This window comes from Trichechus manatus, unplaced genomic scaffold (genome assembly GCF_000243295.1).
Source record: "Trichechus manatus latirostris isolate Lorelei unplaced genomic scaffold, TriManLat1.0 scaffold00042, whole genome shotgun sequence".
Taxonomy (NCBI): domain Eukaryota; kingdom Metazoa; phylum Chordata; class Mammalia; order Sirenia; family Trichechidae; genus Trichechus; species Trichechus manatus.
The window spans coordinates 6,498,629-6,514,378 of record NW_004443978.1 but is presented as its reverse complement, the minus strand read 5'-3'; the positions used below and the strand labels follow the sequence as shown (position 1 = coordinate 6,514,378).

Here is a 15,750-nt window from a genome sequence, read left to right as displayed (position 1 = left end):
GAAATAAGGCTTTCTTTCAGGGCACAAGTGGTAACTTTGAGGTCTTTTATTGTGGCACTTGAGCTGTGACTCTCAAGCTCTGAGCTCATCTCTTTCTTTTACCACTTTGTCCAGCAAAAGTAGTACCAACCAACCAGCTTCCTTATGCTTCTCATTCTAACAAAATTGTAAAAAAATATCAAATCATGGGATCATCCAGAGCCTTGTCTCTCACCAATATTTAATCTATTGGTGTTGATATTTTGTGTATTTCTATTGTCACTTCATGCCATGATTAGCAGTGTACTTTTTACTATTGGAAGCAGAGTCATCAACATCTTTAAGACTAAACAGACTTGAGAAACCAATTTAGAAAACTCATCCTTACAATTTTGTTTCTCTAGAACCACTCTTGGCTCAGTACCATATGTCTTAGGCTGGGTTCTCTAGAGAAGCAAAAGCAGTACAGTGTATATCTATCTATCTATTGTCTGTCTATCAACCAAAACCAAACTCGTTGCTGTTGAGTCAATTCAGACTATAGCGACCCTTTAGTGACCCCATAGGACAGAGCAGAACTGCCCTATAGGGTTTCCAAGGATTGGGTGATGGATTCGAACTGCCAACCTTTTGGTTAACAGCCAAAAACTTAACCACTGTGCCACCGGGGCTCCATATATGTGTGTGTGTGTGTATAAATATATACATACATATATATATATATATAGAGAGAGAGAGAGAGAGAGATCTCAAGGAAATGGCTCACATGGTTGGAGAGGCTGGCAATCTCAAGTCCATGGGTCAGTCGTCAGGCTGGAGGCTTCTCCTAACTCATGTAGCTGCAGGGGCTGACAAACCCAAGATCAGCAGATCAGATGGTAGGCTGCTGGCTCACAGGCTGTAGACGTCAATGAATCCCAAGATTGGCAGGCAATATGGCAGGCCGCTGGCTCAATTCTCAAGAACCAGAGGTCAGATGATGATGAGCCAGATGCAGGATCCAGAGCAAGCAAAAGCCCGCAACCTTTGCCAGAATGCCCATATGTATCAGATGCAGGCCACACCCCTGAGGAAACTCCCTTTATACCTGATTGGCTGATCACATCAGATCACATCATGGAGGTGATTACACTATATTACAAAATGGAGGGCAACTACATAACTGCCAAACCACTGAGAATCATGGCTCAGCCAAGTTGGAACACAACCTTAACCATCATACCACCCAATTCTTATTGTTTTAAATTAGCTATTACAATGTTTTTGGGCAAAATATTCTTAGTAACCTCAGGACTGACCCTCGTGACGGTCACTTTTCACCAAGGATAGCAGCCCACCTTCTAGTTCCTGACTTTCTACTTCTTAGTTCTTTATCTCTATATCAGCACTGTCCAACACAGTAGCCACTAATTGTGACATCTTAAGTTTAAATCTTAATTAATTTAAATGAAATTGAAAATGCAGTTTCTTGATTGTGCTTGCCATATTCAATTGCTCAAGAGCCACATGTGGCTAGTGGCTGTTGTACTGAACAGTGGAGAATAGAAATTTCCAGCATTGCAAATAGTTCCAGTGGACAGAGCTGTTCTAAGTGGTTCTTCACTACAGTCTTGTCTTCATTATCTAGGGCTCTCTCCTCCTGCGTTGACCCTTAATAGCAGAGTTCTAGGTTTGCCATCTCCTTTACTACCTAGATAGTCACATAAATCCTCACTGAGAATTTTGTGGAAAGATTTTTTGATGCATTTGTATAATCTCTCCATGGAATGCTTGTGCATTAGTCAGGATAAGCAATGCCAGCTGCAGAAACATACAACCCCAAAATAGACACAACACAGATTTATTTCTTGCTCAAGTGAGAATCTCGTGTTCTTTGCAGTCATTTACTCTTCTTCCAGAGCCTCAGGGTTCTCCACTGGATCCTCTGCATCTAGCAGGCCAATTAGTGAAGGCTAGGATACAGGGTCAGGATGTTTAGGGGCGGGCCTATAAGCAGCTCCATCACTTCTGTTCACATCTCATTGGCCAAAACTTGGTCGTATAGTTCCACCTATCTGTTAGAAAGGATGGGAAAGTAGTCTTTCCGAGAGCCAAGGAGGAAAATTAATAAAACAGAAAGGTAAACACAGTGTTGTATCACAGCTTGTAGAAATATGCATTCTATGTAAATGCATACTATTTCCCAAACAGTGAACCATGTATATGTTAAGAATCCTTCTGAGTCTCACAGTATATATTTTACACATCTCATACAAGAAAAATAAAATATATATATATATATATATATATATATCATTAGATGCCAAATAGAGGCTAAGAGAAAATGGACTTTGGAATCAGAGCTGGCCTGTGTGTTAGGCCTAGTGCTGCCACTAGCTTGTCAAGAATACATGTTGTTGTTGTTAGGTGTTGTCGAGTTGCTTCCAACTCACAGCGACCCTATGTACCGCAGAACAAAACACCGCCTGGTCCTACGACATGCTCACAATCAGCGTTATGCTTAAGCCCATTGTTGCAGCCACTGTGTCAATCCATCTTGTTGAGGGTCATCCTCTTTTTCGCCAACGCTCTTCTTTACCAAGCGTGATGTCACACATATGCAGTGTGATCTGGGGCAGGTTGTTTAAATTTGTAATTACCTCAAAGGACTGTTGTGGGGATTAAATGAGACAATGAATGATTACAGTAGTGTAAATGCTCAATGGTGGGAGGGTGCACAGTTACCGGTGACATCACAGACCTTCCCCTACCTTCTGCATTGATTTCATGTCTACTTCCAAACTAAATTTTCTAATAGCATCAGTTGCAATGTCTAATATTTCTGCATAGTAGTTGTAAAATAAAATTCTTGCCCATGTTTATATTCAAGCAATTATAGACTCAAATATACAGGATTTAATTTTTTTAAAAAAGGTGTTAGCATTTTAAAATGTAAAATTCTAACTTTAACCTATTTCCAAAACAGTTTTCCATTCATTGATTTAACTGTTTCTGAGCTTCAGAAATAGAAATTTCATATGATTCACCTTAACAGACATATGACTGCTGGGCTGAAACACTGACTTGCCTTGTTACTTGTTTAATGGGGCTATTAAAAACAAGGAAAAAAATCAGTTGCTGCTGCATTTATTCTGACTTATAGAGACCCATGTGTGTCAGAGTAGAACTGTTCTATAGGGTTTTCAATAGCTGATTTTTCAGAAGTAGATCGCCAGGCCTTTCTTCCGAGGCACCTCTGGGTAGACTCAAACTGCCAACCTTTTGGTTAGTAGGAGAGCACACTGTGTTACCCAGGGACTCTTTCGGTTTTTAGGGTCTCATATTTTGAATTACATTCATTAATATTACATAGGTTACCAGCTTTGTGAACTTGGCCAAGTCTCTTGTCTGCTCTGAACCTTTCTTCTCCTCTGTAAAATGAGGGAATGAGGCTAGACTCCCTCTAATTTCCAGCTAAGACATTATGTGATTTATACAGGAAGCTTTGACCATCTAAGCAGACTTTCGATGACTCATGGTCCGGGTATAGCTAAAAGCAGAGCTGCTTATAGAAAAGTTCTGCTAATATAAAGGGATTTAAGGAAAATATTAAGAGAAGAATAGTCCAGTAAATTAAATATTCTAACTGAAGAATTCTGAATTAAGTATCACCATTTAAAATGCATAATTTTAGCATAAATACCCTGGAAATACTCATTTAGTTTGCTATGTTATTACTAATAAAGGGGACTCTGTATCTAGATTTGTCATATGTCATTAATGAATCAACTATAGAATGCAAACTATAATTATTTTGAATTATCTATTTGCTGTTTAATTATATTTAATTTTAGGCTTGCCTACAGGGCCTAATAAAATTTGGGATGCTAAATGATTGCCTCATCTGTTTACTCTGGGCTATTTGCTGACAATAATTATTTACATTAATTGGGGGATTTTTCTTTTCCCTTAACAAATTCATCTGGATGGGGGTAATACCTAAATAAAATATTCTAAAAATGTAACGCATTTTTGCCAGGGTTGTAGTAAAATGTTAGTTGAACTAAAATCAATAAAATAAACCTTTGTACGCTATCACTGAATCAATTTGGTATAATGATTTGATATAGCATATGGCCATACCTCTCCACACAGACCAAGGAGACCCCAGGGCCAGGCTCACACACCCCCCTTCTAGAACACATTCCCAACACTCTGACATTCCCTGCTCAAATGGGCCCAAGTCTTTCCAAGACCTTCAGAGACCTCTTTCCCAGGTCCTTCCTCCCAAGGGTAACCTTTGCCATAGACCTGAAGAGTGGCTAAGAGGAGGCTGAGTTGGGGCTATGGACAGAGCTGGGACTTGTGGCTGGGTGAGGGAGGGAAGCCCCTCACAGTGAGCCTGGGGTGAGGGAAGAAGGGTGTGGCTGGGGAAGGAGTCAGAAAACTAAATTCCAACCTGGTTTTCTAGGTTATTATGAAGGCGTATTGGTTAAAGTAGCAGAGAGAACGCAGTTTACTTACAGTTTATAACTTTTAGTATTTGGGCAGATAAATAACCAGAGCCTTCATGTCTCTCTGCTCGGTTCTCTTTTATATCTCAAAAGAGATGGACTCAAAACACAATCTAATCTTGTAAATCGAATCCTGCCTCATTAACATAAGTGCCTCTAATCTTGCCTCATTAACAACATAGATATAGGATTTACAACACAAGGAAAATCACATCAGATGACAAAATGGTAGACAATCACAATACTGGGAATCATGGCCTAGCCAAGCTGATACACATTTTGGGGAGACACAATTCAATCCATAACAGCCAGAAATGGAACCTGGGTCTCCTGCATAAAAAAACAAGAATTCTACCACTTAAGTAACACTGCAGTAATAGCCTCTCCATTTTACACATGAGGAGACCTGGGCTTCAGGAGGGTTAGTGACTTGTACCAGGTCACACAGCTGATCAGTGGAAGAAGGGATTTGAGCCTGGGTAGTCTGGTCTCCAAGTACCCACACTACACCTCTACAGGACGTTTAGAACGTCGTCGATCTGAGCTATGTCTGCACGAACAGATGTCTGCTTCAGAAGTAACTAGTTAGCAACTTTTCACTCTCCACCATCCGTAATGTCACCTGCAGCTCTAACGGACTCTGGGGGACCTTCTTTGTAGCTCTTCATCCTTAGGGTCAGCACGGATTTTCAAGTAAGATTCCGCAGGCAGGGCTGAACACAGTAAATTTAGTATTTTGGGTTTTGTCTTTTTTTGTGGAGTTTTGTTTTGTTTTTCAGTGCTGGTAGAAAAACAAGCATAGCACAGTGCCTGAAACTCAGTAAATCCTCGGAAGAAGGGAGGGAAGAAAGGCGGAAGAGAATGCACCTTCCAAAATTAACATAGTTGGAAGCCAAAGACAAAAATGGAGAATAGTTCCCGCCCAGCCCCCATCCTCTACCCAGCGAGAATCAGGAGCTGGTTTATAATGGAAGCCCGTCAAGTCAGGCTTAGCCTCAAAGGAGTGCTCCCCCTCCCGGGGAAGGAGTGCGGTCTCCCTGCGAACTGTGAACGGTGAGAGGAGGGAGACCCCAGGCTCTGCGTCCGGGAACTCGGGGCTCCGAACCCTCCACGGATCCTCAGCCCGCCGCGTGAGAGGCGGCCAGCTCCACCCATCCACGAGGCCCCGCGCTGCCCCGCCTCCTGCATGACGCCCGCCCCGCTCTTCTTCGGCGCCCCGCCCCGTTAACGACCACAGCCGCCGCCCCGCCCCCTGCACGGCGGCCGGGCGCCGTGTTTACCCGCGGTGCATGGTGGGGCCGTCGCCTGGGTCAACCCGGGTCCCCTGGCCGCCGTAGGTCGCGCGCAGAGTGAGCGCGGCAGCGGTAGCATGCACCGGGCCTCCGCGTCGTCCGCGCCCCTGGCGAGCCCCGACTACTACGAGAGGCTGGGCCGCCTCCAGCATGGGCTGCGGGACAGGTACGGCCAACCGGGGGCGGAGGCGGGACTCGGCCGGCGCTGAGGGTTTTCTGCCCTGTTCCTTCCCATTCGCCCCACCCGTGCTTCCTCTCCGGCAGAGACGCCCCCTGTATTGGAGGGGGCGGCGGAGGGAGATGAGACACCCAGCAGCAACCACTGGAGCCCTCCTCCCGCTTGAGGTTGTGGCCGCGTCACTGAATTGAGAGCGGGAGTTCTCCTGCCTGTCACTCGCAGTGAAACCTTGTGAATTTCTCTAGTCCCCTTTACACGCCCCCCTCCCCCAGTCTCTTCAAATTGTCATCCCAGTTGACAGCTGCACTGCATCAGTGATGACAGGTCCAGGAATGCAGGTGGGAGACGCTGTGTGTTTTCACAAACATATGCTCTTTTTAAATGCAGGAGGCATATATGGGGAGTGGGGGAATGGCCAGGTTTTCAGGGAAGGGATGAAATGTCCAGTGGGAAAAGTCTAACTTCCAGAGGATTTATGATGCCTTTGATTACGACATTAAAGACGGGAATCGCCGAAAACAGCTAGATCTAAGAATCCATAAAGGAAGAAAATTATAAAGTAGTTTACTCTAAATAACCACTTAAAAGATAAGTTGTTGAAACTCTTATTTAGCTGCGAAGTTAATTGGAATTGGAGATCTCATTAGTTGGCAGGGAAGACGATAGATTTTTGGATCTTTTGATAAACAAAACAATGAGTGTTAAAAGTTACAGAATAGTCATTCTGGTGTACAGTAGAGCTATGTGTGACATTTCTAAAATGTTGATAATTACATGTAAAGTAAAGGCAGAAGTAAGTGGTTCTTAAAAGGAATTATATTCATTTTATGCTAGATTTATTTTTGTCAAATATTTATAGAGCATCTACAACAGGCCTCCTCAGTTGTCCTCGCCATATTTTACTCCTTAATCCCTTCTGACATGCTGTTTTCTCTCTGACATGTCACCTCTTGCCCTCCCCAGTGGTCTCCTCATCTCCAGCTTGTAAAAAATCATTCCTTCAGAGTCTTCCCTGCCCCAGGTGTTGATCACCCCCAGCCCCTAACGGATGAGACTTCAGTATTCTTATAGCACCCTAGTTTTAGTGACCGCTTAAGTGACTTGCTCTCTGCCCAGATTGAGAATTCAGAGAGGACAGGAACCATATCTAGTTGGGTCTTTAGGTCAGAATAGAGTACCTGAGGAAGGAGGTACTTGATAAATGTTGAATGTATAAAAGAAATCCTAAAGCCAGCTAGTTTCTAAGAGTTATGAATGTCTTGTGGAACCCAATAGGCAGACATTGCCAGTAAGTAATGACCATTTTCCAGCCAACCAGGAAAAGTGGATAGTGTGATATTTCCGAGACGATATTAATTTTCTGCACGTACCTGATAATTAAAAGATAAGACGTTGCTGTGTGCTTCAGTACACTTAAAGTGCTTTCTGGCTCAGTGTCTCTTCTGTTAGAAGAACCACCACCCCAGGTCTTTAGTTATTTCTATAGTTTAGCCCAAGTCTTAATTTTAAAATGTTACTGGTTTAAATGTCATTCTTTTTCAACTAGGTTAACTGCGAGTTATCATTTTTGTTTCTTGTGCTAGGAACACCTGGCTGTTTATAGTCATTATGGTATAATTATGTAATGATTATTACTCACTTTATGTTTAACGCTTACTGCTTTCACTATTAAGCAAGGTGAGGCTGATAAGATTTATTTAAGGAATTTGAGTCAAAGTATAGCCTATTTATGGCTCTGCATTTGGAGGTTTTATTTTTAAGTCAGTATAAATCTGTAGCTGTGTGTATTCATTTTTCATTTTAAGAATTCATAACTAACTCGTCTGCATGCAGTTAACAAGCATAGAGGCGAATCACTTTAGATACAGAGAAGGCTGCAGTAGAAACGTGGAAACCTGCGTTCTAGCCCATGAAATGTTGTGTGACTGTGAGCAAGTTGTTTGGCCTCCTTGAACCTTAGTTCTTCATACATGAGGGGGCTTGACTAATATGTAAAGTAAGGTCACACAGATTTTCTCTTCTAGAGTAACGGGACTCAGTGTAAAAAAAAAAAATTGAAAGCTGCAGGTTTGAAAAGCAAAAAAAGAGAACATCACTGTATGTATTGTAGTTTAGTGTTTACACGTACTTTTTTTTTAACCAGCCTCAGGGATTACCTGTTAAAAACCGTTTGCCATTGAGTCTGTTCTGACTCATAGCTACCCTACAGGACAGAATAGAACTGCCCCGTAGGGTTACCAAGGCTATAAATCTTTATGGAAGCAGACTGCCACATCTTCTTCCTATGGAGGAGCTAGTGGGTTCAAACTGCCGACCTTTTGGTTAGCAGGTGAGTGCTTAACCATTGCACCACCAGGGCTGTTCACACAGGGACCATTATCTCCTGAAATTCCAGAGTCATTCAAAAACTGCAGCGCTGGGTAATCACAGCTGCTTTCTCAATCCAGAAATTTCCAGGCTGGTGGTGCAGTGGTTAAGAGCTCGGCTGCTCACCAAAACGTTGGCAGTTCGAATCCACCAGCCGCTCCTTGCAAACCCTGTGGGGCACTTCTACTCTGTCCTGTAGGATCCCTATGAGCCGGAATTGACTCCATGGCAATGGGTTAGGTTTGGGGCATGGAAAACAGCTTACCTTTTATTGGCCCTTTTAGAGGTGGCTCATTGCAGTGTTAGCTGGTGCAGTGACCAGGGCCTTCCCTTTGTAACTGGAATATTTCTAGTTCAGATGCTTTAGCTGTAATCTCAGATAGTGTAATTTTGTATTCTAATTTTTTTCTTTTTATATACTGTGTTTTCCCTGCCTTGTCTTGAAAGTCTATAAATTCATTCTAAAAGAGCCTAATGCAGTGACTTGTTACAGTGTGTATAATGCCACAAGCATGGTAGAAACATGTAAGTGGAATTGATTCTTAAAATTATATAAAACCATCCCTTTAAACGGCCCATTAACCAGCCTCAGGTTTTTCAATGCTAACACTGATTCAGGGAGAGATATCGTAATAGTCCAGAAATAATTGATGCTAAGATATTAGTTGAGTAAAGCTGAAGATAGTGGAGAGTTGTAATATTGAGATAAAAATAGAATGACAAGTGACTTAAAAGAGAAAACTAACCCAGGTAGGTTTTGGACAGCACCCCCCACCCCAGTGTGAAGCCCCAAAAGGTCCAGGTGAGGGGTGTAGGTGACTGAAACCATGGCACATGGGTAGATATCCCAGGGCTGGGGGTTTCAAAGACTCTGAAATATTTTTTGTATAGGAATTTCAAGGTGGTCTTCCCAATAAGCCTTTCTGTGGCTTTTTGTTGGGATAAATATCTAATTTTAAGTCTGAAATTTAAAACAGGGGGGAAGGATTTAAAGAGCCCTGCTGGCACAGTAGTTAAAGCAATCAACTGCTAACTGAAAAGTCGGCAGTTCAGAACCACCGGTGGCTCCTCAGGAGAAAGATGTGGCAGTCAGCTTCCACAGAGATTTACAGCCTTGGAAACTCTGGGGTTGCTGTGAGTCGGAGTCGACTCGGCATCAGTGGTTTTTGGTTGGGTGTAGGGTTTAGCTCACATAGTGAGGTTGAGGCTGGTACTTTGGTGGTGGTTGAACAGAGCCTGTTGGGGTTTAGTCTCCCGAGGACCCTTTCTGGGACTGCGATGGCTTCCTGTGCAGCCCTTTTACTCCCCTACCCGTCCTGGTTGTGGCTGCTGCCACCTCCTTTACTGACGGGGTTGTCTGACCTCTTGCTTAGGTGGGGTATGGGGTAAAACAGACTCTCTCCTCTAGTTTACTGCCAGCCCTCACTTGAACATCACAGGCAGTGAAATCTTTACTGGTAGTACCTTCTGGGAAACAGCAAATAATGGCAACGTTACAAAGTTATAAAAAGAAATTCCCCCAGGTTCAAAGTTATAGTGTTAGGGAACCCTGTCTTTATTAAATGTGAGACCAGGTTTGCTTTCAGAGGTAGCTTCCTAACTTAGCCACCTGGCTCTGCCAGGGCTTATCTGGTTGGGAGCAGAGCAAGCTACCAGTCTTTGATCCAGGGTAGATTTGTGGGAGCATTGCCTTCAGATGTGGTGGAACCCTCATCACTCAAATGTCACTGTGTCTGAGAAGTCTGGCCATATTATATTTTACAGTTAAGTATACATTTTACATTTATTTATTGTATGTCTTCCTTCCCTCACCCCAATGGCAGGTGCCCTAGGACAGGAGCCTTGGCTGACTTGTTCGCCACTGTATCTTCTGACCTTGAACGGTACCTGGCTCGCCGTAGGCTCTGGAGAGATATTTGCTGAATGAATGACCTTGCTTCCTGACCTTCTCCTACTGTATTTCCCCATTTACTTTGAGAGTGTTTTTCTTTTTGCATCGTATCAGTGTCTTTTTTCCTTCCTAGACTTTCCTGGTGACTGTCAGGTATTTCTGTATCTTGAGTTTCAAACACAGCTGGCATTTTATGCTGCTTGGAGAGACCAGAGAAGCACTTCCACAAAGGCATGATTTTGAAAAATCGTGTTCTAAATTTGACTGCCTATAACTTATGAATATATAATTATTTGTAAAATTTTTCTTTCTGTATATAGTGAAAAGAAGAGATTGGACTTGGAAAGGAAACTTTATGAACACAGTCAGTCTGATACATGCAGGTAAGAAGGGACAGTGATGACGGTTTGCAAACCAGCTTACATATGCTAACCTATAAAATTTAATCCTATGTTATGAGGAGCCTGGGCAGCACAAGAAGTTTGCCATCGGCTGCTAACCTAAAGGTTGGCAGTTTGAACCCACCTAGTGATTGTTTGGAAGAAAGGCCTGGTGAGCTGCTTCCATAAAGATTACAGTCAAGAAAACCCTATAAGACAGTTCTACTCTGTAACACATGAGGTTGCCATGAGTCGGTATTGACTTGATGGCAATGGGTTAATTTATGTTATAAATACCATATTTGGAGTACTTTTATCATTCTCCTATTTCTTTTTTTTTTTAATTTTTATTGTGATTTAGGCAAAAGTTTACATAGCAAATTAGTTTCTCATTAAGCAGTTAATGCACAAATTGTTTTGTGACATTGGTTGCCAACCGCGCGATGTGTCAACACTCTCCACTTCTCCACCCCAGGTTCCCTGTTTCCATTCATACAGTTGTCCTGTCCCTTCCTGCCTTCTCGTCTTTGCTTTTGGGCTGGTGTGCCCATTAAACTTGCATACATGATTGAACTATGAAGCACATCCCTCATGTGTGTTATTGTTGGCTCTATAGACCTATCTAATCTTTGGTTGAAGGGCGAACCTCAGGAGTGACTTCAGTACTGAGTTAAAAAGGTGTCCAGGGGCCATACTCTTGGGGTTTCCCCAGTCTCTGTCAGACCAGCAAGTCTGGTCTTTTTTTTTTTTAATTTTTTTTGTGAATTTGAATTTTGTTCTACAATTTTCTCCAGCTCTGTCCAGGACCCTCTATTGTGATCCCTGCCAGAGCAGTTGGTGCTGGTAACTGGGCACCATCTAGTTGTTCTGGGCTCAGTCTGGTGGAGGTTGTGGTAGTAGTGGTCTGTTAGTCCTTTGGACTAATCTTTCCCTGTATCTTTGGTCTTTTTCATTCTCCTTTGCTGCAGCTGGGGTGGGATCCGTAGATGTATCTTAGATAGCCACTCATAGGCTTTTAAGACCCTAGATGTTACTCACCACAGTTGGATGTAGAACATTTTCTTTGTAGACTATGTTATGCCAATTGAGCTAGATGTCCCTTGAGACCATGATCACCAGGCCTCAGCCCTGTAGCTTGGTCTCTCAGGGAGTTTGTATGTGTCTGTGAAGCTTCTATGACTTTGTCCTGGTCAAGTTGTGCTGACTTCCCCAGTAATGTGTACTGTCTTATTCTTCACCCAATCAGTCTTATTTCTAAAGTGTAATAATTTGATATACTGCAATTTAATATAATCACTATCAAATGTAAGAATAAATTTGGTTAAAATTAGTATCAGGTGGAGGTGGGGCCAAGATGGCAGAATAGTCAGATGCTTCCTGTCATTCCTCTTACAACCAAGACCCGAAAAAACAAGTGAATCGATTATATATGACAATCTAGGAGCCTTGATGATCAAAGACAAAGCTGAATAGTCAGACTGAGTGGTGGGGAAAGGACAATTTGAAAGCAGTGAAGAAGTGCCAGTTGCAAGGTTTCCAGCACGCTGCTGGCTGGGTCATCGGGTGCGTACAGCCTGAGGCGAGTAGTAGCATTTGGGGTGCGTCTCACCATGTCAGATGAGGCCGGGTGGCGGTGAGTCTGCACAAGCCTCCAGAGCTGAGTGGAAGTGGTCCTGGATTTGTGAAAGTTAAGTGCAAGCGTCTAACCTACTGCATAGGGACAAAATAACCCCTCCCCCTCTGAGAGTTTCATGCGGAGAAATGCCTCTTTCCCCTCACCAACCCCTGCAACCCGTTCCATTCCGACACCAGTCCGGCAGTATTCAACAACTGCCAAGCCTCCTAAGCCGGAACTCGGGATTATCTGTGCCGAAACCAATCTCTCAGCTTTTAAAAACACCACGCTCCCTAAGCTGGGAACTCAGGGCGTGTCAGGAGGCCCTACCCCTTTGCCTAGGCAGTGGCATAAGGGTTCCACAGACTTTACCTCTGCCTAGACCTGTGTGGGCCGATTCAACACCACATAGCTTCATTAGCATAAAACAGGGCATACACCTGCAGCCTATTTTCAACTGCAGCAGCCAAGGGGGAGTTGCAGATTCATGATATTTGACCCTGCCCTGCCCATTAAGCAGGGCCCTCACCCACCCACATCAGGGGCCTGAGGACTGGCGGTACCACCCACTCCATGTTGCCACCCACGACAGGTGTCTTAGAATAAGTGGTGCCTCCTGGTGCCTCCCAGTCCTTCCAGCCAACAGCATCAGGTGTCCAAGGACCGGCTGCAATACCCACCCCTCTATGTGCTGAAGGGGACAAGGACATGCCCTCCATCCAGGCATCTGGGAGCAGCCATCAGCCCCCTGCCTTGTACCACACATAGCCCCCTACTGCAGCCAGATACCTGTGCCTGCTCTGAACACCCCTACACAGCCCTGCCCGTCTAGGAATGTAGGTGAGAGTCTGTGCCACACACTCGGTGACCAACAACCTGGACACCTGTGCCACACCCACACAAGAAAAGTGAACAGACTCCTGGACTCACACACTTGATAGCTGCTCTAACCACCTGGAGACAGGACATGAGAGCTTCAAAGACACCAATAATGAAAGTAGCTCACACTCCCAGCCTACTTGGGCATGTCAAAACAAAACAAAACAAAAAGCTAGGACATAGTAAACAAAGATACAATAAATAAATATAATAACTTATTGATAACTCAGAGACAGCAGTCAATATCAAATCACATAAAGAAGCAGGTCAGGATGGTTCCAGCAAGCGACCAAAGTAAAGAACCAGGAAATCTTCCAGAGGAAGATAAGTTCATGGAAATACCTGAGATAGAATTCAAATGATTAATATACAGAGCTCTCCAAGAGATCAAGAAGGAGATCAGGCAAAACTCAGGCCAAGCCAAGGAACACACAGACAAAGCAATAGAAGAATTTAGGAAACCAATGCAAGAACAGAATGACATATTTAACAGTCTGCTAGAAACAATAGACAGCAACTAGAAATCCAAAAGATTAACAATAAAATTTCAGAAAGACAACTCAATAGAGGGTCATAGGAGCAGAATTGAGGCAATGGAAGTTAGAATTAATGAGATTGAAGATAAATCCCTTGACACCAATTTATTTGAAAAAATCAGATAAAAGAATTTAAAAAAGTGAAGAAAGCCTATGAATTATGTGGACACTATCAAGAGGAAAAACCTATGAGTGATTGAGGTACCAGAACAGGAGGGGATAACAGAAAACACAGAGAGAATTGTTGAAGATTTGCTTTTAGAAAACTTCCGTGATATCACGAAAGATGAGAAGGTATCTATCCAAGAAGCTCAATGAACACCACACGGGATAGATCCCAAAAGAAAGTCACCAAGACATACAGTCTGACTTGCCAAAACCAAAGATAAAGAGAATTTTAAGAGCATCTAGGAATAAACAAAAAGTCACCTACAAAGGAGAACCAGTAAGACTAAGTTCTGACTACTCAGCAGAAAACATGCAGGCAAGAAGGCAATGGGATGACATATATAAAGTCTTGAAGAACAAAAATTGCCAGCCAAGAATTATATCTTCAGTGAAACTCTCTCAAATACGATGGCAAAATTAGGGTATTTCCAGATAAATAAAAGTTAAGGGAATTTGTAAGAACCAAACAAAAATTAGAAGAAATATTAAAAGAAGTTCTCTGGTTAGAGAACCAATAATATCAGACAACAACCAAGACTAGAACACAGGACAGAACAACCAGTTATCAACCAGATAGGGAAGTTGTAAAAACAAGTCAAAGCTAAAACACTGAAAGTAGGGAAACAGACGTCAATATGTAAACGATGACAACGTTTTATTAAACAAACGTTTATTAAAAAAGTGGGAATAAATAGTATAGTCATAGAACTTCCGTATGGGTAGGAAATAAAAAATCGGTTTAAACTTAGAAAAACAAAGGTAAACTTTAAGGTAACCACAAAGAAAGCTAACAAATCTACCCATCAAAATAAAGAAGAAAAGCATAAAGACTCAGCAAACACAAAGTCAACAAAAATGAAAAAAAATACACAAAGAAAAATGACTCAGCACAGAAAATTAAGAGCAGCAAAGAAACTGTCAACAGCAACAAAATCAAAATGACAGCAGTGAACTCATACCTATCATTAATTACACTGAATGTAAATGGACTATATGCACCAATAAAGAGACAAAGAGTGGCAGAATGGATTAAAAAAAAAACACCACAATCCATCTATATGCTGCCTACAAGAGACACACCTTAGACTCAAAGACACAAACTAAAACTCAAAGGATGGAAAAGAATATATCAAGCAAACAACAACCAAAAAAGAGCAAGAGTGGCAATATTAATCTCTGACAAAATAGACTTTAAAGCAAAATCCACCACAGAGGATAAGGAGGACACTGTATAATGATTAAAGGGTCAATACACCAGGAGGACATAATCCTAATAAATATATATGCACCCAGTGACAGAACATCTAGAAAGAAAGTCAATAAAGACTCGGAAGCTCTAAATGCCATAGTCCATCAACTTAACCTCATAGACATATACAGAACACTCCACCCGACAGCAGCCAAGTATACATTCTTTTCCAATGCATATGGAACATTCTCCAGAAGAGACTACATTTTAGGCCACAAAGCAAGCCTTAACAGAATCCAAAACATCGAAATATTAGAAAGCATCTTTTCTGACCATAAAGCCATAAAAGTAGAAATCAGTAACACAAACACCAAGGAAAAAAATCAAATACATGGAAACTGAACAACACCTTGCTTAAAAACTACTGGGTTACAGAAGAAATCAAGGACAGAATAAAGAAATTCATAGAATCAAATGAGAATGAAAACACATCTTACCAGAACCTTTGGGACACAGCAAAAGCAGTCCTCTGAGGTCAATTTATAGCAATAAATGCACACATCCAAAAAGAAGAAAGGGCTAAAATCAAAACATTAACCCTACAACTCAAACAAATAGAGAACAGGAAAAGAAGCCCTTGGGCACCAGAAGAAAGGAAATAATAAAGGTTAGCTAGAAACACACTACCTACCTAAACAAACACAAACCAAGGTAGAAAAACTAAATAAACCCATAACAAAAGGAGAAATTGAAGAAGTATTTTATAAAAAAAAAAAAAAAAAA

General features: G+C 42.3%; 1 protein-coding gene across 3 annotated transcripts in view; it reads left to right on the top strand.

Annotated features, from left to right (window-relative positions):
- The first annotated feature begins 5,791 nt into the window (after nt 1-5,791).
- The window catches only part of KIZ (kizuna centrosomal protein), a 176,680-nt gene continuing 166,721 nt past the window's right edge, over nt 5,792-15,750 (top strand). For all 3 annotated transcript variants that reach the window (XR_002824100.1, XM_012555584.2, XM_023731397.1), the window contains exons 1-2: nt 5,792-5,930; nt 10,521-10,583. Coding sequence is in view for 2 of the 3 variants with exons in the window: in XM_012555584.2 (XP_012411038.1) it covers nt 5,842-5,930; nt 10,521-10,583 (152 nt within the window). In the remaining variant the exon portion in view is untranslated. The remainder of the gene's footprint in view (nt 5,931-10,520; nt 10,584-15,750) is intronic.